Source organism: Spodoptera frugiperda, chromosome 31 (assembly GCF_023101765.2).
Source record: "Spodoptera frugiperda isolate SF20-4 chromosome 31, AGI-APGP_CSIRO_Sfru_2.0, whole genome shotgun sequence".
NCBI classification, from domain to species: domain Eukaryota; kingdom Metazoa; phylum Arthropoda; class Insecta; order Lepidoptera; family Noctuidae; genus Spodoptera; species Spodoptera frugiperda.
Genome location: NC_064242.1, coordinates 7,369,718 through 7,394,043, shown reverse-complemented (window position 1 = coordinate 7,394,043; position 24,326 = coordinate 7,369,718). Strand labels below are relative to the sequence as shown.

Sequence of the window (24,326 nt, the reverse complement as noted above, 5' to 3'; positions counted from 1 at the left end):
GAATGCCAGGTTCGATTCCAGGGTCGGGAAAAGAATCACTAGGCTTTTTACGGTTTTTTGAATTTTTTCAATAGTAGCACGGAGTCTGGAACTGTGCTCAGTATATGGCATTAGGCTCACCCTCTATTACATGGGACTTATAACACAAATGGCAAAAGTTGTGTAGAATAAAATTGTACAGTGGCATTACAATACATGTTAATGTACACCTCTGCCTACCAATATAATGTTAATATATTATAATTAAACTTCAAATTGGCACTGAAACTGTTTAATGTTAATCAATTAAGAAGAGAGAATAAATCTCAATAAAACATAATCAATTCCGAAACTTTAGTCGAGTCACCAAAGGAAGTAGTCGATTTTAGTTTTATAAGCTTGTTTTATTTTCATTCGCATTCACGCTTATTGACGTAGAAATCGCGAATTTTATGCTACTCAATACTTTCATAAAAATTACGAATCTTCCGATCCTGCATATAATTTGATTATGAGAAGTGTATTCAAGTGAATTGTATAAATTATAAATAAGGAGTCATGTTGAAGGTTCCTATTTCTTTAAATATTGTGCTTAAATACAGCTAGCCTGTTTGTTGAAATCTAAAATGGTTCATGGATTTGGTTTGCAGGATAAAGGACAAGTCACTTTTGAAGATAAATGGCCTGCTATGCGCCCTATAGTTTTGAAGCTACTGAAGCAGGAAACAGTAACGCAAACAGAATGGCAAGATCTCTTCGGCTCTGTCCATTCTGTCTGTTTGTGGGATGAGAGAGGTCCATACAAACTGAGGGATGCGCTTCAGCAAGATATTATGATGTATATAAAACAGGCTCAGAACCGCGTACTAGCTCAACGCGAAGATCAAGCGCTCCTTAAAGCTTATATAGCTGAATGGGGCAAGTTCTTTACACAGTGCAACTATTTACCCACTCCTTTCCGACAACTGGAAAATTCTATCAACAATGTAAGTAAGGTGTCCAGTTCCAACACTTCTAGCACTCAGAAAAAGAATAACAATAATAACATAGAAGATAGTTTGGTGAGAAAGCTAATGTTAGACTCATGGAATCAAAGCATCTTTATGGATATCAAACAGAGGCTACAAGACTCTGCTATGAAGCTGGTGCAAGCTGAAAGAAATGGCGAATCTTTTGATTCTCAGCTGGTAATTGGTGTAAGGGAGTCTTATGGTAAGTGACTTGTTTACTTAGATAACTTGTACTATTTGACTGAGAATATTGTAATTACTTATAACCAATTTTGTTTGCAGTTAATTTGTGTTCAAACTCTGTGGATAAACTTCAAATATACAGAGAGAATTTTGAAGCTGCATACATGCAAGCCACTGAAGAATTTTATAAACTAAAAGCCAGTGAACAATTATTAGCAAATGGAGTTCAGTCTTACATGAAATATGCTGATCAACGCTTGAAAGAAGAGGAAGCTAGAGCTCATAGATACCTGGAGCCAGGCAGTGGTAGTGTTGCAGCACTCACACAATGTTGTGAGAAAGTTCTGATAGGAGAGCACCTGCCCACATTACTTGCCGAGAGTGCACCACTGATTAAAGCTGGTGAAACTGAAAAGTTGCAACTCATGTTCCGTCTTCTTGATAGAGTTCCTGAAGGAGTTACACCAATATTGAGAGATCTTGAAGCACATATAGTTTCTGCCGGCTTGGCAGATATGGTAGCCTCTGCTGATATCATTACTTCTGATTCAGAAAAGTATGTGGAACGATTATTAGATCTGTTCAAACGTTTCAGCTCATTGGCTAAAGATGCATTTCTGGATGACCCAAGGTTTTTGACGGCTAGAGACAAGGCTTACAAATGTGTTGTTAATGACACTACAGTGTTTAAGTTGGAATTACCTTCATCAGCTTTAATTCGCGGTAGTAAAGGCACTGCACCTGAGAGTAAATGTCCTGAGCTTCTTGCTAACTACTGCGACATGTTGTTACGTAAAACTCCACTAAGTAAACGATTAACAAGTGAGCAGATAGAATCAAGGTTAAGAGATGTATTGTTAGTCTTAAAATATATAGAAAATAAAGATGTCTTTATGAGATATCACAAAGCACATCTAACTAGAAGATTGATCTTAGATTCAAGTGCAGATTCTGAAAAAGAAGAAGATATGGTAGAGTGGCTTAGGGAGGTAGGTATGCCTGCCGACTATGTCAACAAACTGGCTCGAATGTTCCAAGATATTAAGGTCAGTGAAGACCTTAACACTCAGTTTAGAACGGATACTACACGGCATGATGCCATCAACATAAAGATCTTAAATGCGGGGGCATGGGCCCGTGGCTCAGAACGAGTCACTGTCAGCCTTCCATTAGAGTTAGAAGACTACATCCCTGAAGTTGAAGAGTTTTATAAGAAGAAGCATTCAGGTCGTAAATTGCAGTGGTATCATCATATGAGCAATGGAACAATAACATTTGCCAATTCTGTTGGTAGATTCGATTTGGATGTCACAACATTTCAAATGGCGGTCTTATTTGCATGGAATCAGAGACCAATGGAAAAGATAAGTTATGAGAACTTGAGACTTGCAACAGAGCTACCTGATCCTGAACTTAGGAGAACTCTATGGTCCCTTGTGGCTTTCCCAAAACTGAAACGGCAGTTGTTGTGCCATGAGCCAGTGGTCCAGAATCCTAAAGATTTTACTGAGAACACTACATTCTGGGTAAATCAAGAGTTTGCTCTTGTTAAAAACGGTAAACCTCAACGCAGGGGAAAAATTAACTTGATTGGTAGACTTCAATTAAGCACTGAAAGATCTCAAATAGAGGATAATCATTCCATTGTTCAGCTTCGAATATTAAGGACACAAGAAGCCATTATAAAAATATTAAAGATGAGAAAACGGATTACAAATACTGCTCTTCAGGTAAGGATTGTAAATGTTCAAGTATGGTGGTGTGAGCTCATAGAATTTATTTAGTATTTTTAGAAGCTAGCACTTGTGTGTCTGAACCCAATTCACATTATGACTGCTTCATTGGTCGAGTGCCTAAGTCGCTTAAGCGAATAAGGGGTCTCGGGTTCGATTCCCGAGTCGGGCAAAGTATTGCTCGGCCTTTTTCGACTTTTCGAAACATTTCTTAGTAGTAACTCGGAGTCTGGAAGCCCCGTATATGACTATAGGCTCACCCCCTAACTCAAAGCCCTCCTTTGCCATCCCCTTCAGGGATAAAAGGTGTGACGATATGAATTATAATTACGAAATGCGATTCACTTTTCGAATCGGAGATAACACGTCTAAATAAACATTGTAGGGGTCTTATCAATACTAATGCAAATCAAATGTAGTAGATTGCAGTCCCAGGTTATCTCAGATAGATTTTCTTATTTTGACATTCTGCAATTTGGGGAAAATTCATATTGGTTTTGGATTGTTAGATATACCTAGTTAGCCAACTGACACAAATTGGGTTACATCCTACTAATCACTTAGAGCCTTGAGCTCAGTAATTAACCTTTATAAAATATCTTATTGCAGAGTGAACTGGTAGAGATATTGAAAAACATGTTCCTGCCTTCTAAGAAGATGATAAAAGAGCAGTTGGAATGGCTCATCGAACATAAATACATGCGGCGAGATGATGAAGATATCAACACTTTTATATACATGGCCTAAAATTAATTATTGCAAGCATAACTGAACAAAAAATCAAATAAATTGTTTACCCAGGAAATGTTTCTCTCTAAAATGATTTCTCGAATTTTGATTTATTTTATAGGTAGTCAAGTTTAATTGAAATTAAATAATAATTTTATTTACATTTATATTTGCTTTTATTAAATACATATAATAGTTCAATGTATAAAAAACATAACATTAATTCTTTGCTGGCTCGATTGTCTCTCCTCCTTGAATTTGACCCCAGCCAATCAACCTGTAATCAATAATGTTCCTTAGTAACAGTTGTTGATTCATAAATTAAAGATTGTGCACATTGGTGACTGACGAAAATTGGGGAATGTTCAGAAGTAAATTTCTTATGACTAATGATATGTTTAAATCCTCAATTTTTTTATATGGAAAGTGAAATGAAACATATTGGCTCACCTCCAATGATTTTCGACTCTCCTACTGAGCGCTACTTTCTCTCCGATTTCCGTGCACACTGGATTAGTCAAGGCAATCTTGGCCAAATCGGCTTTAGTGGCGATTACTCTTCCACCCGTGCTCAAAGATCCAATGTTCACCAACAATACCTATAATAAATTAAATTAATATGTTAAATCTTTTGAGATCCACCTAAACATTTGTATTTTTGAACAATATTTTACACCACAAAAGATACTGGTAATCTTCTTCAAAATCTTGAATTCTGTCTTATAATAATAATATATGTATAACATTTAGCAGGCGTTAAGACTCTCCTATTGATAAAGTAGAATGTGACTGACGACAGAGTTACCAGGTATTAGGTATAATATTGATAGATATTGCATTTGCAATCATTTTCCTGTAGCCTGCAATGCTATAACATTATAATTTAAAATTTTGTGTACATACTTCGTTTTTGGTCAGCTTCTGTACTTTAGCTGCTTTCTTGTCTCCCTCAGTGCGCACTCCAAGTAGACGTTTCAATAAGTAGTACGAGACTTCAAGCTTCACGAAGATGCCAGGCAGAGCACCGACGGCTCCAAGTACCTGAGAAAACCAAGATCATATTAGTAGACAGTGCTATATTACACCAGTTATTCCCAAAAGCGTATATAACACTAGTATATGGCTTCCAAAGTATTTGTTCGTTAGTGTATTTGAATAGAAAACGTTATATTACCTGTCCCACAAGTCGATCAGCACGGCAAAGCGTGGGTTCAATCTTAGTGCCTACTCCGATAAGACCTCCGGGCACGGCGTATTGCAGTTCGTTCTGTTCAGCGAATAGCGACACGATGCGAGAGAAGATGGGGCGGCATGTCAACTTGCCGTCAGCGTCCTTGCTCACTAGTCCAGGCCGGACCTGTTGGGTAAAAATGATTTTTAAAGAACAATTCCGTATATTTATTGGAAACTGCGGGAAATAGCATCCGGGGCGGGCAAGTAAATAATTTTCTGTTATCTGCCATATTAAATTTCTTTTTATCTGCCATCTGCCATTCTAGCCATTTAGATGGTTTGTGGAGAGTAATAGGCATTTGTGGAGACGTTTAATTGAATACATCTTGTACTTTGACAACTGTCTCAGTATCTTTCATCCAGTTACAATATCTGCCAACACTTCATCCGTGTATACTAGACAATTGTGTTAGTAATAAAAAAAATAGTGGCTACTAACCTCGATCTCCATACCGACTGTGAGTACTCCCTGCAGGATGGAACCGCCGGCGACACCACCTCTAAGGTCATCGACCTCGCAACCAGGCTTGTTCACGTCGAAAGAACGGATAACAATCATTCGAGGAGGTGAAGTGAAGTCTCTCAGTGGGACTGGGATCTTTTTTGTGATATATTCACATAAAACCTAAAAAAACATTTGAGATTATTACCAGACAAATTAATGCTTATGGCGAAAACGCTCACGGAGTCGTATAAGTGACAAAACCTTACCTCAATATTATACTTCAACTGAGCAGAGATTGGTATGATGGGTGCTCCTTCAGCAACTGTGCCCTGCACGAATTTTACGATTTGTTCATGTTGCTCCTTAGCTTGGCCTTCCTTGACCAAATCTATCTTATTTTGCAGTATGAGTATGTGTTTTAGTTTCATAATCTCGATGGCGGCCAAATGTTCACTGGTCTGTGGTTGGGGACAAGACTCGTTACCTAAAATAAGACAATATTATATTAAACCCGCCAAATGTAGTGATGCTCAGATACTCATCTTGCTTCATTTTCATTCATGCAATAAAAAATATGTAATTCAGTGAAAACAAGTGTACCTGCGATGAGCAGCAATGCGGCGTCCATGACCGCAGCACCGTTAAGCATGGTTGCCATAAGAATGTCGTGCCCAGGGCAGTCGACGAAGCTCACGTGACGCACCAGCTGGAAGCGGCCCGTGCAGGCCGGTCGCAGGCACGGGAAACTGTCGTCCTTTGACGAACCACCCGATATGAAGCTTGTAGGCCTCGGACATTTCGGATTGTCACATTTGTAGATTTTTGCGTTAGCGTAACCTTAAATAAAGAAGAATAATTATAAGTGTTTTATGCCTTTTTACATGCTCCAGGCGACCGATGCCGGATTCCCAGTAATGAGATGTGCAAGCGATGTGCCTTCGTTAGCTTTCAAAGTACATACCAGTGCGCTCGTAATATATTTTCGCTAACATCGTAATATATTTTCAGGATTATAAGTTACACCTGCGCTAAATGATCATCAATTTATCGGACGCTACAAGCATTAGATACTATTTTACAAAGCTTATGTCTGGCTTTCAGATAATCTTGGTCTGAGTCAACAAAAAATGTGTTTGCTCTGCATATAACTCTTCATTTCAATAGCAGTCAATGAAAACTAGATGCGTACTAGAACATTCAATAAGTAAACACAAGTGTTTGGCGAAATAACGTTTTATTAAACTTAAAATTAACAAACTGGAAAATCATCACAATGCACTAAAATTAGGTACAATACTATTCTATTAATAAGGCAAGTTAATCTAAAGTTGTTCAGTAGATTAGTTTGCTTGTACTTAAATATAAATCAACTATAAAACTAAATAAAGTAATAAAATACAATGAATTGTATAAATTCAGTAGTGTAACTAATGCTAATTGTTTTATTTACATCCTACAGTTTAGCACCCTTATTATCAATAAGGCAACCATGATCTTATATCTACTATAAATTCTAGTGAGGAGTTTCTGTGACGAAAATCACATTTAGCTGGATTAAAATTTTATTCAAGTCCATAACTTGGTAATAGGTACCAGCCTTAATAATTTATCAATGGAAAAATAGTGTAACACATATATCTCTAGATATATTTAGATAATTTTTAACAATATTTCTGTTATAACAGTCTTTAGATTGAGAGAAAATATAATAGTACAAGAACACTTCTGACAATCATTAACATGCAACATCATTATCATACAGTGTAAAATTGATACTGGTAAAGTATAAAAAAGTTCAAAAACTTTATAAAAAAAACCCAACACTTGTTTAGTGAGATTCCTTATATGCTGGGTAAAGTTTCTTTGTAAACTGGGAATTTCTTTGTAATAAACTTATCTCATCAATGTTTTACAACAATTAAAATAAATATTTGCGACATTTTAATGCACCACATTTACATTCTGTAAGATTTCTAAGCATAGCTCGATTCTGCTGCTGTATTTCAAATCTGGACTTGACAGGTGATACTGGAGTGGTGCCAGTGTTAGCTTCAGATCCACTTGGTATATCATTATCATATGAACTATCTTTACTAATACTAGAACCATTTGTTTCTATTTCATCACTGTCAGAAGCTTTTTGCAAATAATCAAAGCACAGCTCTTCACCAATTTCTATATCACGAGTAGCAAAGAGAGCTAACATAGGAAGGTTTGGATCAAGGCAATCAGCCCACACAGCCCATACTCCAAGATTAGGATCACATGAATGATTTATGAAGTGTGAAACATTTCCTAAATGAGCTGCATCCACTACATAAGGATTCTCAACAGAGTTAAAATCTAAATCAAACAAATAAGTGAGACCATTTGCATCATATTCCCTTCCACGTTTTTCTGCCTCTTCAAATGTTATTACTTCTCCAACATATTGACAAAGAAATTGGCCTTGCCTTATTTGTTGTTCTGTTTTTACTCCCCATCCACATCCATTTGATGTTCTAAAAATACTTAATTTAATATTTCTGCCACCTTGAACAACACGATTACAGCACTCTGAGGAGCACTTGCAAGCTTTGTTGCACTCGTAAATTGGAGTACCAGGTGCAACGCGGAGTCTTTTTTTGGCAGTGTAAGCAAATAGGCCTGCTTGCATGCCACAACATGTTTTAGATCGACAATTGCATGCAGTACATTCACATCCAATGGGTGGATCATCAGGTATAGTGACACCACTGCCAGGTATACATTGATTAATGTAAGTAAAATTTTCTGGTGGCCCAGCTAAGTCAAAGTTATTTTCTACAAGAAGTTTCTTTGATTTGTCAACTTGATTCAAGTGTGCTTCCCATTTTCTTAATTTCATTAACTGCTGACATCGTTTTCTTGTTACAACATAAAGTTGTAAGAGATCTCTTGTCTCTTGAACAAGCTCTGTAGCTTCAGCTTCACATTCTTCAGGCAAAATTATCATAGTAAGTAATTTTAATGTTAAAGTTTCTTTTAATTTTAAAATGTCATTTCCTTCTATTTCATCAAATCTCTTTATAAGATTTTCTTCACTCAGCAAATTATCAAATGAAAGTTCTTCTTTTAGATTTTCTATTTCATTGCAGTATTTGAGTTCTTCCTCCACAAGGAATTCTCTCAATACACCTGGGCAGTTATCAAGATGTTCAATGGGTTCCCAGGTATTTTCACTATCTGGCCAACCTTTCCATTTGATGTGAAAGTATTCCTTGCCAGATTCATATTTAAAATCAAGAATCTTTTCAATGATGTACTCCTGAGGCTCCTGGGAATTTTTCTTTTGCTTTTTAGGTGGAGGCATGCTGGCTTCCTCTTCAATTTCAAAACTCAAGTTCCTCTTTTTTGCTCTTTTTAACTTTTCAAGGAACTCATATTCATCTTTCACATCAGCCCTTTCGCGGTACATTTTAATAACTGAGTCCGACAGGCGCTCTGCAACATACCATGTGTTTTGATTAATTTACAATCTTATAAGATCAACAAGCATCATAAATATACTTTCAAATTTTCCAAATATTTCACATGGTATATTGCATAGCATCTGAATAAAATTTATGAATAAATAATAAGTTTGTGATTAAAAATTGCTTTAGCATTCTTTCTGAAAATTTATTACCAAACAGTAATAATAATTTAAAAATTAAGAAATTTAAGCACTGCAAATAAAGGTTACAGTTTAAGGGCCCACCATACAATGCATTTTGGATATTTAAATATATTATTAATTGTAAATCTAGTATATTTTTAGCAAGTTTATTATTTATGTCAGATGTTATTTTAATAATTATGTTTAGCCAGCAATAAAACTAATCAATAACTTTAATGACTTAAAAATAAGTGTGTTAATGTAATTTTAATTATACAAATAAATACATACCTAACTTGATGGTAATATTCCTCTCTAATTCGTTCTTGAATCTGACAGTCTGGACTCCTGAAATAGCCTTCACTACGGTTGATTTACCATGAGCTACATGGCCAATGGTACCAATGTTTATTGTTGCCTGTCTTGATATCACTTCAGGTGATAACGCCGACAGCTTCGTTACATCCTGAAATTTAAAAACAATACAAATTAGGTTTCGTGGGATTTTATGTCATCACAATCTGGAGTTTCGATAATGATAAATTACCTAAAAGTTATATTATTCATGTTTATGAAGAAATTTTAAGTAAAATAATGTTGCGTTTAGTAAATTATTACAAGTACCTAGTTTTCTTTCAACGTACATGTGTGAAATATATACACAAGGTTATGTTGTTTTTAGTGTGCACCAAAATAAAACTCAAAAGGTCCCAGTGTGATCTAATGTTAAATTAACGAAAACAGCATATTTTTAACTTATATTTTAGTCATTTTAACTCACCAATTTGGTTAGGTCTTGCTGATGCAAGTTCGATTGAGCACTTCGCCCTTCACTCGAAGCCATAATTGCGGTTTTAACACACTTAGTACCTTATAAAATCTTTTAGACAAAGAAATATTGAGTTCCTTCTAAGTTTTACAACATTTATCTAGTAAAATATGACTAAAATTAGTGAAATTCGCTAACGTAGGCAACGAATTTCAACTTGATAGAAATGAACGGAGATAGCGTGCCACTACCAAAAGTGTGTGACCAAGTAAAAAAAATATATTTAGTCGATTATAAGTTAATAATACTAATATGTCTTTCAGAATGTTTTGTTTTTAAATTTTATTTTATTTATATTAATAACCACAATAATAATGTACACTTTTTTGCAGTTTCTTCACGATTATGTTATTATTTGGTGAAAATACATCTATAACGTCTAACTGTACTCGTAGTATTTGTATACTCTTTGACTGTACTATTCTAGTTTGGGGTTTTGGGTGTATTAGTCTATAGTCTATGGTTTAGCGAGAATTTGACATTGACAATGTTAAACTTGATGTTTGATGTCAGATGTCAGCTGTGTAAATCACCGCGCACGTCAGATTATCCAATGTTGTGTCATTAAAATCTGTCAATATAAATAAATTTTAGAGCTTTAGTTACCGCATTAGAATACAAATTCTAATAGAATCAATACAAATGTAAAAGTGATTAGCAGTTTGATTAATCGTGAATTTAACCAATATGTTAAACAAAAACGAGGAGGTGCAAGAACAAACTAAAAGGTTACGGTTCAAGTCTATAACCAACACACAAAATTCGTCCGGCGATCTAAGTTTTGATAGAGGTGCGAAGGAAACGAAATGTAAAGGTAAAGTTATAGATATCAATGATACAATATAGATTTAGTAATACTGAAATGAGTCTTAGCTGGACATGTGAATTACGTTAGGATTGTATATTACAGATCCGGAGAAGGCGGCCTCTTTGTTTGCGTTTTTACATGTAGAGCTAACACGAGGATATTTACTAGAACACGATGAAGAACGGTTTTCAGCAAGGAGAGAAAAGGTTTATTCCTTTATTAAAATTCCTCAGGAATTGGAAAAATTTATGGCTTATGGGTTCTTTCAATGTGCTGACTCTCTACTGTTTGTTTACACATTCCTCCCGTTGAGGTTTATTATGGCTATTTGGACCTTGTTTAGCAGACTTTTCAGGAAATGTTTTGGGTAAGTAACTACAATTGTATTGAAATATAAGTATGTGAACCCTATTTTATGTAACTTTCAATATTATTATAATCATCTCTAATATTGTTACAGGTTTTATTCAAATTCTCGCAAAAGTATATTAAAACCAGCAGAAACATGTGACATGCTTAAAGGTTTTATATTAGTAATTTGTAGTATTCTAATGTGCTACATAGATACTAATATGATGTATCATTTAGTGAAGAGCCAGAGTGTGATGAAATTATATATATTCTATAATATGCTGGAGGTTGGCGATAGATTATTCTCAGCTTTTGGACAAGACACTATTGATGCTCTCTTTTGGACTGCTACAGAGCCAAGAGATCGAAGGCGGGAACATTTGGGAGTAATACCTCATCTGCTGTTTGCTATGATCTATGTCTGTATCCTTTTGAAAACCATGTAACTTCATATAGTAGGATCTATCAAGAACAAATTCCAATAAGAGTTGGTAGACATAATCTCATTTTTTTTTCATAATAATAACAACAATTTATTTGTTTGTTTAATGACAGGTAAGTACTACTAAATCAGGTTATCTAATGTAAATTCTGCTAATTGATTTAAAACATACAATTAATTTATCAGTGGTTGACATTGCTACAATAATTGGCACAGAGTACAAGCAAATGGAATGTTTGTTGACCTTCATACAATAGATACATGCTTTTTGTTATCAACAATTAATTTATTATAGTAGTTTAATGACATACTTAAATATCACTTAGAAACAACTAGTTCTTATTAGAAATAAATGTATAACTTTAAATTGATAAAATCACTGCACGCGGTGGCTGGGCGACCGGTGCAAATTCATACAATTTTCCTATCTCATAAAATCTTAATTATGTGGTTGTATCACTTCAAAAGCAATTAGTGCATTTCATCATTATAATGACTTAGTAATCTTTTTTATAATGTGTGTGTGTGTGATAATCATTATGATTTAATAAAAATAATGTTCCTTAGCAACGATTTCAGTTCTTCACAGTTTGTTAGTATTGTTCCAAGCAACAACTCTGAATGTAGCCTTCAACTCGAATAATAAAAGTCTTCTTATCATAATGATGTCCAACAACGTAAGTATCAAATACAAATATAAACAATGGCTGCGGAAGAAATAAAAATGTATTGGATTTTTATAGTAATTACTTATAGTTTACCTACATAATATTTCTAACATTATAGCAAAGAATTACTTAAAATTGTGAAACTTGTATTATTGGATTAAATTGTCAGAATGTTCTAATTTAAATTCAGTATGTTATAGATGAACTTACTGGTGATAAAACACTGAATAACTTAATTCAAGGAAATCTATTTGATAACTACATAATATGCTAGTTTTCCATACAACATTTCTCACAAGTTTATACACAATAACTCACTATCCTCAGAAGAAAACCTTATGAAAATCCATTCAGTAGTTTTTGAGTTGACTGCAAACATATTCTTGTCTTTATTTTACAACATGTATTTTATTTTTTAGTTTGTTGAACTCAAAGGCAGTGTCTTCAAGAAGTTTGACAAGAACAACTTGTTCCAAGTGTCTTGTAGTGATGTGAGGGAGCGACTTCATCTGTCGGTGCTGCTATTCATAGTTGTGCTTCAAACTATGAAGGAATACATGTGGAAGGAGGAACGGTTCTGGATACTGGCACCTGACTGTATCCTAGTCCTTACTTTCGAGGTCATAATTGATTGGGTCAAACATGCTTTCATTACTAGGTAATTTTAGATAATAATAATAAATAACGTCACGCCTTTTATCCCTGAAGGGGTAGGTAGAGTACATTACGGCACGTAATGTCGCTATACAATGTATGCCCACTTTTCACCGTTTGTGTTATAAGTCCCATGTAATAGTGGGTGAGCCTATTGCCATATACTGGGCACAATTCCAGACTCCGTGCTACTACTGAGAAATTCGAAAAATCGATAAAAACCCAGTAATACTTTACCCGACCCGGGAATCGAACCCTCATTTGCCCACTCGACCAACGAGGCGGTCAATATTTAATAATTTTAGATTTTAGATGATAGAAAATAATTTTAGATTTACCATATTCTTTATTTGTCCACATAGTCACCTTTTAAACCCTTTTTATTTATGTCTTTCTATTCTTATGTCTGGCCAGGTTCAATGAGATTCCCTATGGAGTGTATAGGGAATACACAGTGAGTTTGGCATACGATGTAGCGCAGACGAGGCAGAAGTACGCCTTCAGTGACCACTCGGACTTAGTGGCACGCAGAATGGGCTTCATACCTCTGCCTCTCGGTGTCGTTATAACCAGGGTTCTAGTTCATGCTGTTAAAGTTGATGGGTAAGTCAAATTTAATTTTATTGCTGATATTAAAGTATTTATTATTATACAAAACATAGATGGGTGAACTACTGCTTTGATATGATCCACTGATCATTCTTTGAATTATTTTGGAATATATGTTCTTTTTAACCTTTTATATTTTTGAAAGTTGATCCTCCACTAATTTAAAGCATTAACTGCCGAAAGAAAACTGTTAAAGGCAAATCTTCCGCTAAGCGTCGGTCATCAATGTCCGACGTGGCGGTTAACGTGTTAAATGATTATTGTATTGTTCTTACATTTCAGATTTGCAGCAATCTTCTTAATAACAATAGCTTATTTGTGCCTAATATCAGTAAGAGTACTCGTTTCTATCGTTATACTTGGAAAGGCTTGCGATTTGATTACACAGCATCAAACGGAGAAGAATGAGAGTTATCACGCTACGCCCAAAAGGTGAGAAGCTTTTGTTGATATTAGTTTATTTCACAGTGAACAATTTGATTGTTTCGTACTGGTTCTTATAATAGAGGGACGAGCCCATTGCTCTCATCACTAGCTGAAATATGCCCACTGCTAAAAAAGGCTCCCCTTCTTTGGCACATTTAGGACAGTTTTAGGTTCCATGCTAAAACCGAGTATTTCATTATAACTTTCGTGAGACATACTAAATTAATTATTATGTTACGAATATGAGCCTCTAGCATGGCTTGAAACTAGTTGAGTTTCTCGTCAAACAGTTAAGTGAGTAAGCCAATATCATAATAATTAACTGAGCATTTCGATAATTGAAAACCTCAATAATACTTTACTTTCGAACACAAGTGGAGTATTGTCGCGTTTACGATCCCTTAAACAACAATTCAAGACGGTCTACGTAAACAAATTCAAATTGTCGTTTCAGAGAGCCAAAAGACTTGACCCCAAAAGATAATTCTTTCGTCCACAAACCCGAAGCTGAGATGCCACCACCGAAAAAGCCAACACAGTTGAAGTTTACAGTTCCTGAAAATGTTGTTTTGGTAAATAAAAATATAGATAGCGTTTCATAGCTATACAAGTTTTATTACAGAATCAAAACCTTATACGATATGGTTTACAATAGACTATTGTTTATGTTTAATTTAATGTCTGTACTTTATGCATAATTCATGAGTTAATCTGTTTGTATAATTGCACATTGCACCAGACATGATATAGATATATTTATCGTCACGCCTTCTGTACCCGGGGTAGGCAGAGATGCATATTACGGCCCTGTACAATGTACAGTTGTACACCCATTTTTCAATATTTATGCTGTAAGTCCCATGTTGAGTGGGGTTGAGTACATGCCCAGACTCGACCATAAAACCGAAAAAACCCCAGCAATACTTTATCCGACCCGGGAATCGAACCCGAGACCCCTTGCCCGGTAGTCGCACTTACGACCACTCGACCAACAGATAGGATGTCCTAGGTATTTTCTCGTCGTAGTCTCTAAACTTATCGATATTGACCTCTAAGAATCATACATACCTTCTACCTACATATTATAATCACGCCTCACCTGTGGAGACAGGCTATCATTCCTTATACTCCCATGTAAGCAAACAAAGGAATGTCAATTGGTTCATGAAAACTTGTCGATTGAAGGTGGTTTAGGTAGGTTAAGCCCTATTCCAACACCATTACTTAGAATAGTTAATGTACGTAGACTTAAAGACGCTAAGTATGTATGGGAGACCCATAAATTGTATCAAGTAAGTAAGTATCGGAAACCCATAAACTGAACTATTATAATGTTATCCTTATATTATCACAGAGTGAATCGCTGGTAGACGCGTCGGTTGGTGCTGCGGCCATCTTCTCAAACAGCGCCATCGACCTGAACGGAGTGTGTTATCTAAATGACAAAATGAATACACAAGTCAAACAGGAGGCTGGCGATTTCCTTGAAACAGAACTGGTAAACATTGAATTTTTTTGCTTTAATTTCTTGTGATGAAATTTTCTTTATTCAGTAAATGGTACACAAAAACCTATATAACAAGGTGAAAAAGAAATACTAGACGTGTTCGATATTTCCGTCTTTCGCCTGGCATCTGTCTTTCTTGTCTCTCAAAGTCCAGATAAAATATAAAATGGCAGAAGGATGGTATTTTGATTTGGAGTTAGGAACCTCGCCCGTTTGAGTGGATCTTTGCTGATAGTAGGCATGCATACGTCAGTTTACTATCTGTTTAATTATCTGAAGAATCATAACAAATTCAAGTTAGAAATCCCACCAGTTTGAGTGGATCTTTCCTGATGGTAGGCATGCATACGTCAGTTTACTATCTGCTTAATGATCTGAAGAATCATAACAAATTCAAGTTAGGAATCCCACCGGTTTGAGTGAATCTTTCCTGATAGTAGGCATGCATACTTCAGTTTACTATCTGCTTAAGAAACCGATGTATAATACCAAAATTTGGATGAAAACACTGAAATAGGTACATATATATTTTTTTTAAATAGGTGGATGTGAGTAGAAGTGCACCAGACATAAAGGCGGCCGCAGCGGTTAGTGCGCAGGCCGAAGTGTTGGAGCGACCACTGTCGCCCGACGCAGACGGCCTCAAGCGACGCTCCGAGTCCGAACCCAACCTCGTGAAGGCAGAGGAACATTACGAGGAGACCACATAGCACACCATGTGCTGCTTGGTAAACATCCTACTCTAATATACGCGGTCTATCTAGTCCTTCGTCTAATGACAGATTCATTCAACCGACAAAATGTTTAAAATTGTTTATATAAATAAGTATAGAAACGCGCTCGTTGCGTCTCGTTGTTTTTCTATTGTGTGTACAGTTTTGTACTTGGTTTGACTGGGTTTTTATATCGAATATTTTTGGATATTTCGTGTCTAATGTAGTTTCTGTTATCCTATGTCTTAGCTGAGTTCCAGTTGTTTGTTCAGAGTTCTAGTTATAGCTATGACAAAGCGAGCGAAGCTAAATATATGGTAAAAATCCTTTAGTACCAGTACCTTGCTTTCTATCAGGTGAATGACATTGTTAATATGAAAATATTAAATAATATTTGTTTTCGAAACGCATGCTTCTTTTATTTCGTACACGGTAGAAAGGAAGTTACAGTTTCAACATATTTATTTAGATAATGAAGTAACATTAGATATATTTACTTAATTAATGACTAGTGGAGACAGACCGCTTTGATTGGCTATTTTAGATAAATTAATATATTTCTTGTAATGTCTTAGACATAGGTTAGATTACCTTAATCCTCGATTCGGGAAGGTAAACGGATGTCATAGCTTAAATTCTAAGACTGATATGAATTAGGTGCTTAATATATTCATTTTCTTATAACCTTTATTCATAATTTATTTTTGTTTATAAAAGTTTGTTATATAACCTTACAAGTGTGATAGTTCAAAGTTTTTTTTTATCATTCCAATGGTACTAAACAGAATGATAATTACATACATAAAAAGTTCATGTTAAAAATATAGAAGAGAACAATATATTCTATTTTGGTGGACATGGATGCATATTTTTTTTAAGTATATTCATATGTTATAGAGTAAGATACATTCGTCATGGTATTTAGATTATTATCCTTCCTGCCTTTATCCTAACTTACTTGTTGGGGTTGGCAAAATATGTCCCTTTTTCCATTCTCCTCTTGGTCCTAATCTATCCATCTTTAGTCGCCATTTTCCTGTCCGTCCACCTACATTTAAAGTCACCACTCGCTTTGTCACATGAGTTTCATTACTTCTCATTACATGTCTATAACAAGACAGACGGTATTTTTAATCGTGTTTGTGGGAATTGGTAGAGGGCAAAATAAATGAAATTATAAAATGTATTTTATGCTACATTACTGTTGAAATAAATTAATGTTGATGGCCAATTGCCATTATGTACAAAGTTACTTTTTACTGGACTAACAATTTAATTGGTAATAATGCTAAAATGTTTGTAAATAATAATTAGCTTCATGTTCCACTCACCATCCTCTCAGGATTGTTTTATCAGTACAATATTGTAACTTATAACTAAATTATTCGTAGTATAATTAGCAGATTAAAAATAATTTAAAATGTAGCATTAAAATAAAAATTATATTTTTTATGATTTTGACGAATTGTATCTGTTCCTATAATATGTTCGTGGTTTTATATAAATTATATCATCACTCGTTTATTTAATACTCTTTAATTTGAATTAAAACCCTTTCCTGTAAGTTTACGAAATTAGATAAATATAATACTGACTTCAATTTCAATTCAACAAGACTCTTCTTGTTTTAAAAAGGTTGTACACAACACATTTTAAACGATACCTTATAATATATTATGGTTAACAACAGGAAAATGATAATTAATTTCTAACACGATAAAGACTCAAGGCTTTTTGAATTATCAAGTTTTATAAATAAAACAGTTATAGGATGTTAATACAATCTAAAGTATTGAAAACACAATTTACTACAGACGTTAGACAACTGTTAAATGATACGACCACAACAATAATTAATTAATATTTTTAAACACCTTCGCTTTTAATAAATAGCGTACATAATTTAATTCCATTGTAATCTCTATATTCTCTGACTAATTAACAAGAATTAACCAAAAAAACATTTATGGCCCCAAGGTCGAACCTTGAGGTATCCTCTCATTTATACAGTAAATAATGCTTAAAGTTGATTTTGATTTGAATATCTTGACAATACTTAGCAAAGAAACCCTTAAATTACTTCGTAAAGATGTATTTTTAACTAAATCTTCATCTTACAAAGCGGTTCTAGATTATCATATCTGTCGAAAGCCTATTCAAAGTTCAAAAAGTATTGATTAATATGGACTTTGACTAGACGCATACCCGCGTGTTTGGATTAATACTTTACTATGATAAATATTATTAGATCAGTCATTTATTTTTCCCACAACTATTTCGTTTATTACCCTGTGTTTTATTCAAACTACAACGATTTTAAAATCAGAATTTTACATCGAAATTAGTTTATTCTTTGATTTCTTATTTGATTTTGGTCCGCCAACGCCATCTATTTTATAATGGTCATTGGACCTTTTGAGTTCTTGGGTTGGTTCTGTGGCGTCATCTTGTAGTGAGCCATTGTACTACACTGTGCGCTCTCAGGTCTTGCCACAAGGTTGCGTCATTCCTTGTTGAGATAAAATGACGCTCTCTCTACGTAGACGATGTTTTATCCGAAACAAGGTAGATGGCACTGGCATGAACAAATTGTTTTTTAAAATCGAAGTGTAGAAGTTATAGCTTGATAGAAAGTTGCAAAGGATATTATCGTCTACGGTTCTCTAATCGAAGATGTACTTTTGTTTTCGTTAGTATAGTTGATAGTTTTTCAATCTGACAATTTGGTATCCTTTTCTTAAAGAAATGACTAAACAGAGAACTGAATTTTGACTAGAATTTATTTGGCTGGGCACCTATATCTGTATAGGCATTAGGTATGTGTTGCAACAGCTCCTTTTAAAAATCTTTCCATTCATATTATGATGCATTCCATGATCATGCGCCTGATATACTTACCATTTCTAACAGTTTGTATGTTTTCAATTTACTGGGTATTTTTTGGTTTGGTCTGATATTTTGTTATGTGGAAGGCAAAATATAAACTTCAAGATTCAAATTTTCAACAATTTGTATTTCGTCACCTTAGGTGGATTCATTAAATAAAAATTTCATTTCTCTTATATACACATTAAATTCAAATTTAGTCAGAGTGTATTTACAAATATTTTAATTAAATAGAATTTAGTAAAAATTAGTGAGATTTAACAATACCTACTTATAACTAGTTATATTTATAGAACATCAACAACATCTTTCACTCGGGTGAAATACATAAAATAGCTTAAACAATAATCATCCACAATTTCATAAAGAATTCGTTTTCCATTCACTATCAGGTGAACACCATAAAAGTTAGATATCGTATTTGTTGAAAGTCCTTTAAGAGCTAGGTATATTAAGATGAAGTGTTCGTGTGATCGAAGCACGGGATTGTGTGAATGTAAAACATAATGCAACAATGCGAGATCGCTCCACCACCACCCGACCCGCTGGCGCATCCGCGAGGCGGTCGCCGGCGGGTGCAAACAATGGGCAAGTCGTAACTCGTAACCTAATACAAACACCGTATATCAATAACGTTAACGCGAACGCGATGCAACATTATGTAAAATGTGTAAGAATTTAGTCTTTTCCGTTTCAATTTCACTCGTTTGATTAACATGAATACGATTTATAATACCTATCTACTCTAGCCTTGTCTATCGGAGACTTCGTCTCTTCTATAACAGTAAAAACATTATAAACTCGTACACGACATTCTATTGAAGCGCGGGAGCACGCCCGTGTGCGCACACGCAGGCGCGGCGCACGCGCGTGCTCTCGCTGCCACATCCTACAAAGGCTTCGTAAGCGACTGGATAACTTGGGAACGGCGCTCTAAAGTTACGTGCTGGCTGTTTGCTCCATTTAAATGCTCTGATAGTTGACTCAACTGATGACAAACACATGTTAGAGTAAATGTGATGATCTGTGCACGGTGGATTGAACCGCTCCCATTAACAGTTAGTGGGTTACATTGCAGGCGCAGGAGTTAGCAATATTATTGTCAGATTTCTTAAATTCATAATGACCGACGTTACTGAAAGGCCCACCCTGTAGTTCTATCACGGTTTATTCGGTGAAACTTTAACAGTCTGTTGTACCTATATCCGGATTGTTACGACTGCGCTGTTTGTGATACATTCCTATTCTAAGAACATGATGTTTGTACTAGTATTATGTATGTACCCAACAAAAATATTTTACATGGAACTTGTACAAAAGTATCAAGACTTACAAAGGCGGTTCCATAAAAACATTTTTACTGTATTTATGAAATGTCAAAGCTACGACTATTTTGTGCTTAACATTAATGAGAAAAACAAGGAGAGACAACATTTAAGTTTTGAAACCGCATTACTTAAAAACTCGAAATGGTTTTCGTAAATATTATATAAGTGAACGAACGAATAAGAAACCCTACAGTATATAGGATACCTTATTTAGTTAATAACAATTGAATATAATGCAAAAATATCTTAGTTTGTAAGTAATGCAGTAGACAATAATAATTTACCTAGGAACCTAGCGGTCGACGGCGACCGCGCCCCTAGCAGACAGTGTAACATCGTCATCACAGTTACTGAAATCCAAAATATGAATCTTACACATAGTTACAACTATACAGAAACTTATGAGTATTATAAATAAAGGGCCTTCACTACGATTGAAAATAATTATTAATGATTAAGAGATCATAATTTAAACGCTACATGCTAAACTTTTACTAGATTAGTCTATGTAATAATACGTACACTATAAAAATATATGCCACTGGGAAAAGTTCATATCATAGTGAAATTACTGAACAACGAGTGCACGAAGAGGGCAACACATGGTGTGAGCGAAACAAAGAACATTAGTGGAAACGTAGAGGAACCATATCACTTGGAATATGTACCAGAAGCAGACTTGAGCAAATTTAGTAAAATTAAACGTTTGAGCAAGAGAAGATCATGACAGCAGCTGTCGAAACGTAAATATATATATGTATATACCTACGGTTAGTAATGGCAGACATTATATTATCTAAACACAAACATAATAGTCGACATCCTCGCGTTTATACTTTATCTTCGACTAGAAATATAGTATAACGAAATAATCATAGTTATCACTTATTCAGCAGTCGTGTTATACTTATTTAATTACATAATTATGTAAATAAAAATAAAAATTGCAGTGGCACGTTATAAAGTTAAATTAATGGCACAGTTTCACGTTAGTTTGTCAAACAAAAGAATATAACATACATATACCCACACACTCGGTAGGTACCCTAGACAGAGTAGGTTTACCCCCAAAATTTGTCACATACTTATTTACTTAGATATCAATTAGTTCCCGCTGTCGACTGTCGATGTCAAGAAGACGGTTTCAGTCAAGTTACTTGTAAAGTTCATCTCCGTAACAAAACGGTCACTTCTCGTAATACTACAACAACGTACAACTAATCGATAGCATAACAAGAGAATATCTTTCCAGACACCGCTAAGCCTATCCATTGGACTGCCATCAGACAGAAAGATATGTGTTCACATAATGCCGAGGACGACAGTGACTCTAATCACCACTCGAGGCGACAAAGTTCTCTTTGCATAGAAACGTAACGACACACACACTGGACACATTAGGCCACATCGCTTCGTATCTACGTTTGTTCCCAGTCAGTTTTTCAATTAACCTATCTAATTAAATAAATACATCGAGCAAATCGAATCCTACCATAGTAATTACAAATATGTATAAAAAGATATATATAAATTTCAGTGAATTTACAAATGTAGAGTTAATAAAGCTTTGTTAAAGACAATTCATTTACACCTAAGCGATGAAATCATTCGATAATTTCAACGTGAAAGTATAAAAAGTTCAGTTGTCCGTGTAAGAGTCACCGCCACTGTTGTCACTGTCGTCAGAAGACTCCGAGGAGGGCCGCGCGGCGGTGGCCGTGGCGGCGGCTGACTGCTAGAGCGAGGCGTGCCCGTGCTCGTGGTGGTGCGCGCCGCCGCCGCCGCGCTCGCGCTTCAGCCGCTGCTTCAGGTGCACCTTCGCGTGCCGCTTCTTCTCGTCAGACCGCGCGAACTTGCGCCCGCACACATCACACGCGAATGGCTTTTCACCCGTGTGAGTTCGTACGTGCGTCGTCAGATGATCCGATCTGCTGAAGGAGCGCATGCAGATGCGACACTGGAACGGTTTCTGGCCCGTATGGATGCGTATATGCCGCGTCAGCTCGTCTGATCTCGAGAACCTGCGGTCGCAGCCTTCCACTGGACAAGCGTATGGTCGCTCGTGGACGGGGGTTTTGCTCGGCCTGTTGGGATACTTGCGGGGTTTGACCGCGACAAGCCGCAGCGGTTGCGCACTCTGCTGATATACTTGAGAAAGAATCTCGTGTCCTTTACTCGTGGACGGGTTGTATTCGGCTAGCTGCACTGGTCTGTCGCTAGGGCCGGCCGGGCTCGGGTACGGCTCCCGCTTAGGAAGGCCGGAGGGTCCCGGAGTGGGCTGCGGCGCACTGGCGTACTCCTGCGTCTCCCACGTGTGCTGTTGCTGTGGTTGCGGCGGAGGGCGGTATTCACAGTGCTGCGGCGGTGGACACGGCTGCGACGGCGCGCAGTAGGGTTGGCACTCTGGCGGGAGCAGCTCAACGCGCTCCTCGTACTCTTGCTGGAAGTACTTGTCGACGCTGCCGGGGCCGGGGCCGGGCGGCAGCAGCCACTGCAGGGGTGGCGAGGGCGCGCGCTTGCCGGCGCTGCCGGCTGGCGGCCCGTATAGAGATGCGCTTGCACTAGACGCATTGCTAGCGTCCTCGGCGCGTGCGCCCGGGGACAACGAAGCTTCATGCTTGTGTCGACGTGGCGAGCACCCTAACGATAGCTCATCGCCCGTTAGTGTACCTGCAGCAAAATAGAAAAAATCCATTAACATTCTGTTGCAAAAAGTTAAATATTGACATGACACTGATTGACATGATTGCTAATAAACAGAAAACGACCGTAAAAAATGTAGTGTTCACCTTCGGTTAGCTAACAGTTATTAATTGTTTCAATGCGTAATAATTGTATACAACTTGCGAAAAATAATGAAACATTTGGATATGTTTGACATTACTGTTATTAGCGATAAAAACGAATGTTTACGGAGTGTTAGTGTTTGGTAATTTTTGCATGTGTTGTGGATGCGGCATGCGGCACGGGCCCGGCGGAGCGGATGGCGCAATGCTACGCGGCGCTCGATAACGTAGGAAGTCGATAAGTGCGTATCACTAACCTATCCGGACATGTATACTCTGAACTACCATTTTGACCGTTGACCATCACCTACTGGGGAATATTTTTATTGTTCATTTATTTGTTATTGTTTTAACAAAACTTTTGTTTTATTTTTTAACCACACTTTTTAATTTTAAATATTTAATTTTTAACGTAATAAAATTCAGTCACGTAACAATTGGAAATACAACCAAATTTAAAATTATAAAAGGCAACTCAGTAATTTTATATTATGTTGACAGGTCTTAATATCAGATATTAATATTTCAGTCATTTAATAAAATTACTGAAAGCGAGCATAATACAACGTAATTAAAACAAAAATTAAATGCCAAGTTAATTTCTAATTAGGTTTGAAACTTCAATTAATCATATTGAATTTCTATTCGTCCATCCAATTTCAACATTAAAAATAGTACCGTAAATAGTGACCATTATCTGAATACTTTGTTTAATAATACACATAATAATTGCAATAATTTAATAATAAAATGTAAAGGAGAATAAAAAAATAAATAAAATCAACTTATAAAAATTTTGATTGTATTCTACTCAATGAAATTGTTATATTTGGTTGCAATTTCAAATACTTAATGAGTAAACTTGGTTCCTTATATTATTAGGAAGCAAATTCAATTTTATTTATTCTATTAAAATACTTATTTAAAAATTGACTGGTAAAAATTAAATGTTAAACTAATGAAAGATTAAACTTTTATAGGTATACTAATTCTAAAATTGAATTCTATTTAAAAATTGTCTTGTATATAAATGAAAGGTTTCCTGGTTATATTTACCCCATGTGATTTATCCAAAGTCTTGATATTTTTAGATAGCGAAACGCACTTAACGATCATGATAGAGCACGACAAGAGACGGGTGAGGGTGGCGCCGGGCGCTATATACTTAGTGCCAGTATCTAGGTAGCTAGGTACACAAGGGAAGCTTCATTCAGCTTTGTGTATCGATCCGAACATATGACACGGGCCGCTGAACTTTCAATTTCACTAAACACTGTAACTTGAACCGCGCAGAAACTTTTATCTTCGTCGTAACGTTAAATTTCAAAGCTGTCACAAACCCGATCTATTTTTCAGTAAATGCACAGAAACGTAAAGGATATCGAGGCTCA

The 24,326-nt window shown here is 35.8% G+C and overlaps 4 protein-coding genes across 6 annotated transcripts in view; 2 read left to right on the top strand and 2 right to left on the bottom strand.

Moving 5' to 3' along the window:
* Positions 1–378: 378 nt before the first annotated feature.
* On the top strand, positions 379–3,801 carry LOC118276212 (cullin-5). Its single transcript, XM_035594446.2, has 4 exons — positions 379–546; positions 630–1,191; positions 1,272–2,902; positions 3,515–3,801. Exons 1-4 carry the CDS (start codon positions 538–540, stop codon positions 3,650–3,652), a joined length of 2,340 nt encoding a protein of 779 aa, XP_035450339.1. The 5' UTR covers positions 379–537; the 3' UTR covers positions 3,653–3,801.
* LOC118276213 (eukaryotic translation initiation factor 2 subunit 3) lies at positions 3,784–9,958 on the bottom strand. Of its 2 annotated transcripts, XM_035594449.2 has the most exons (9): positions 9,710–9,945; positions 9,220–9,394; positions 5,913–6,149; positions 5,579–5,796; positions 5,307–5,492; positions 4,809–4,991; positions 4,538–4,675; positions 4,085–4,233; positions 3,784–3,911 (listed from the first exon to the last, which is right to left on the bottom strand). In XM_035594449.2, the coding sequence occupies exons 1-9, from the start codon at positions 9,770–9,772 to the stop codon at positions 3,854–3,856; spliced, it is 1,407 nt and encodes a 468-aa protein (XP_035450342.1). In that variant the 5' UTR covers positions 9,773–9,945; the 3' UTR covers positions 3,784–3,853. The 2 variants fall into 2 exon arrangements, with proteins under 2 accessions (XP_035450342.1, XP_035450340.1); XM_035594447.2 differs by lacking the exons at positions 3,784–3,911; positions 4,085–4,233; positions 4,538–4,675; ... (2 more) ...; positions 5,579–5,796; positions 5,913–6,149 and adding an exon at positions 6,528–8,774 and having other exon boundaries at positions 9,710–9,958.
* Positions 9,959–10,270: 312 nt separating this feature from the next.
* LOC118276307 (protein TAPT1 homolog) lies at positions 10,271–17,464 on the top strand. Its single transcript, XM_035594569.2, has 10 exons — positions 10,271–10,571; positions 10,668–10,932; positions 11,026–11,339; positions 11,938–12,035; positions 12,446–12,684; positions 13,095–13,283; positions 13,572–13,721; positions 14,170–14,287; positions 15,070–15,213; positions 15,765–17,464. The coding sequence occupies exons 1-10, from the start codon at positions 10,445–10,447 to the stop codon at positions 15,930–15,932; spliced, it is 1,812 nt and encodes a 603-aa protein (XP_035450462.1). The 5' UTR covers positions 10,271–10,444; the 3' UTR covers positions 15,933–17,464.
* Positions 17,465–18,927: 1,463 nt separating this feature from the next.
* LOC118276118 (E3 SUMO-protein ligase EGR2) overlaps positions 18,928–24,326 on the bottom strand; it is a 31,897-nt gene continuing 26,498 nt past the window's right edge. For both annotated transcript variants that reach the window (XM_050707409.1, XM_035594294.2), the window contains exon 2: positions 18,928–22,819. In XM_050707409.1, coding sequence (XP_050563366.1) covers positions 21,885–22,819 — 935 coding nt within the window. In that variant the 3' untranslated portion in view covers positions 18,928–21,884. The remainder of the gene's footprint in view (positions 22,820–24,326) is intronic.

Coding starts and splice junctions, on each gene's coding strand:
- LOC118276212 (XM_035594446.2), top strand. Junction 1,192..1,271: donor TGGTGTAAGGGAGTCTTATG/GTAAGTGACTTG, acceptor TTTTGTTTGCAG/TTAATTTGTGTTCAAACTCT. Junction 2,903..3,514: donor TTACAAATACTGCTCTTCAG/GTAAGGATTGTA, acceptor ATCTTATTGCAG/AGTGAACTGGTAGAGATATT.
- LOC118276307 (XM_035594569.2), top strand. CDS start 10,445: ATGTTAAACAAAAACGAGGAGGTGCAAGAACAAACTAAAAGGTTACGG. Junction 11,340..11,937: donor GTTTGCTATGATCTATGTCT/GTATCCTTTTGA, acceptor CAACGATTTCAG/TTCTTCACAGTTTGTTAGTA. Junction 15,214..15,764: donor ATTTCCTTGAAACAGAACTG/GTAAACATTGAA, acceptor TTTTTTAAATAG/GTGGATGTGAGTAGAAGTGC.
- LOC118276213 (XM_035594447.2), bottom strand. CDS start 9,772: ATGGCTTCGAGTGAAGGGCGAAGTGCTCAATCGAACTTGCATCAGCAA. Junction 9,395..9,709: donor AGCAAGACCTAACCAAATTG/GTGAGTTAAAAT, acceptor TTTAAATTTCAG/GATGTAACGAAGCTGTCGGC. Junction 8,775..9,219: donor GAATATTACCATCAAGTTAG/GTATGTATTTAT, acceptor GGTATGTTGCAG/AGCGCCTGTCGGACTCAGTT.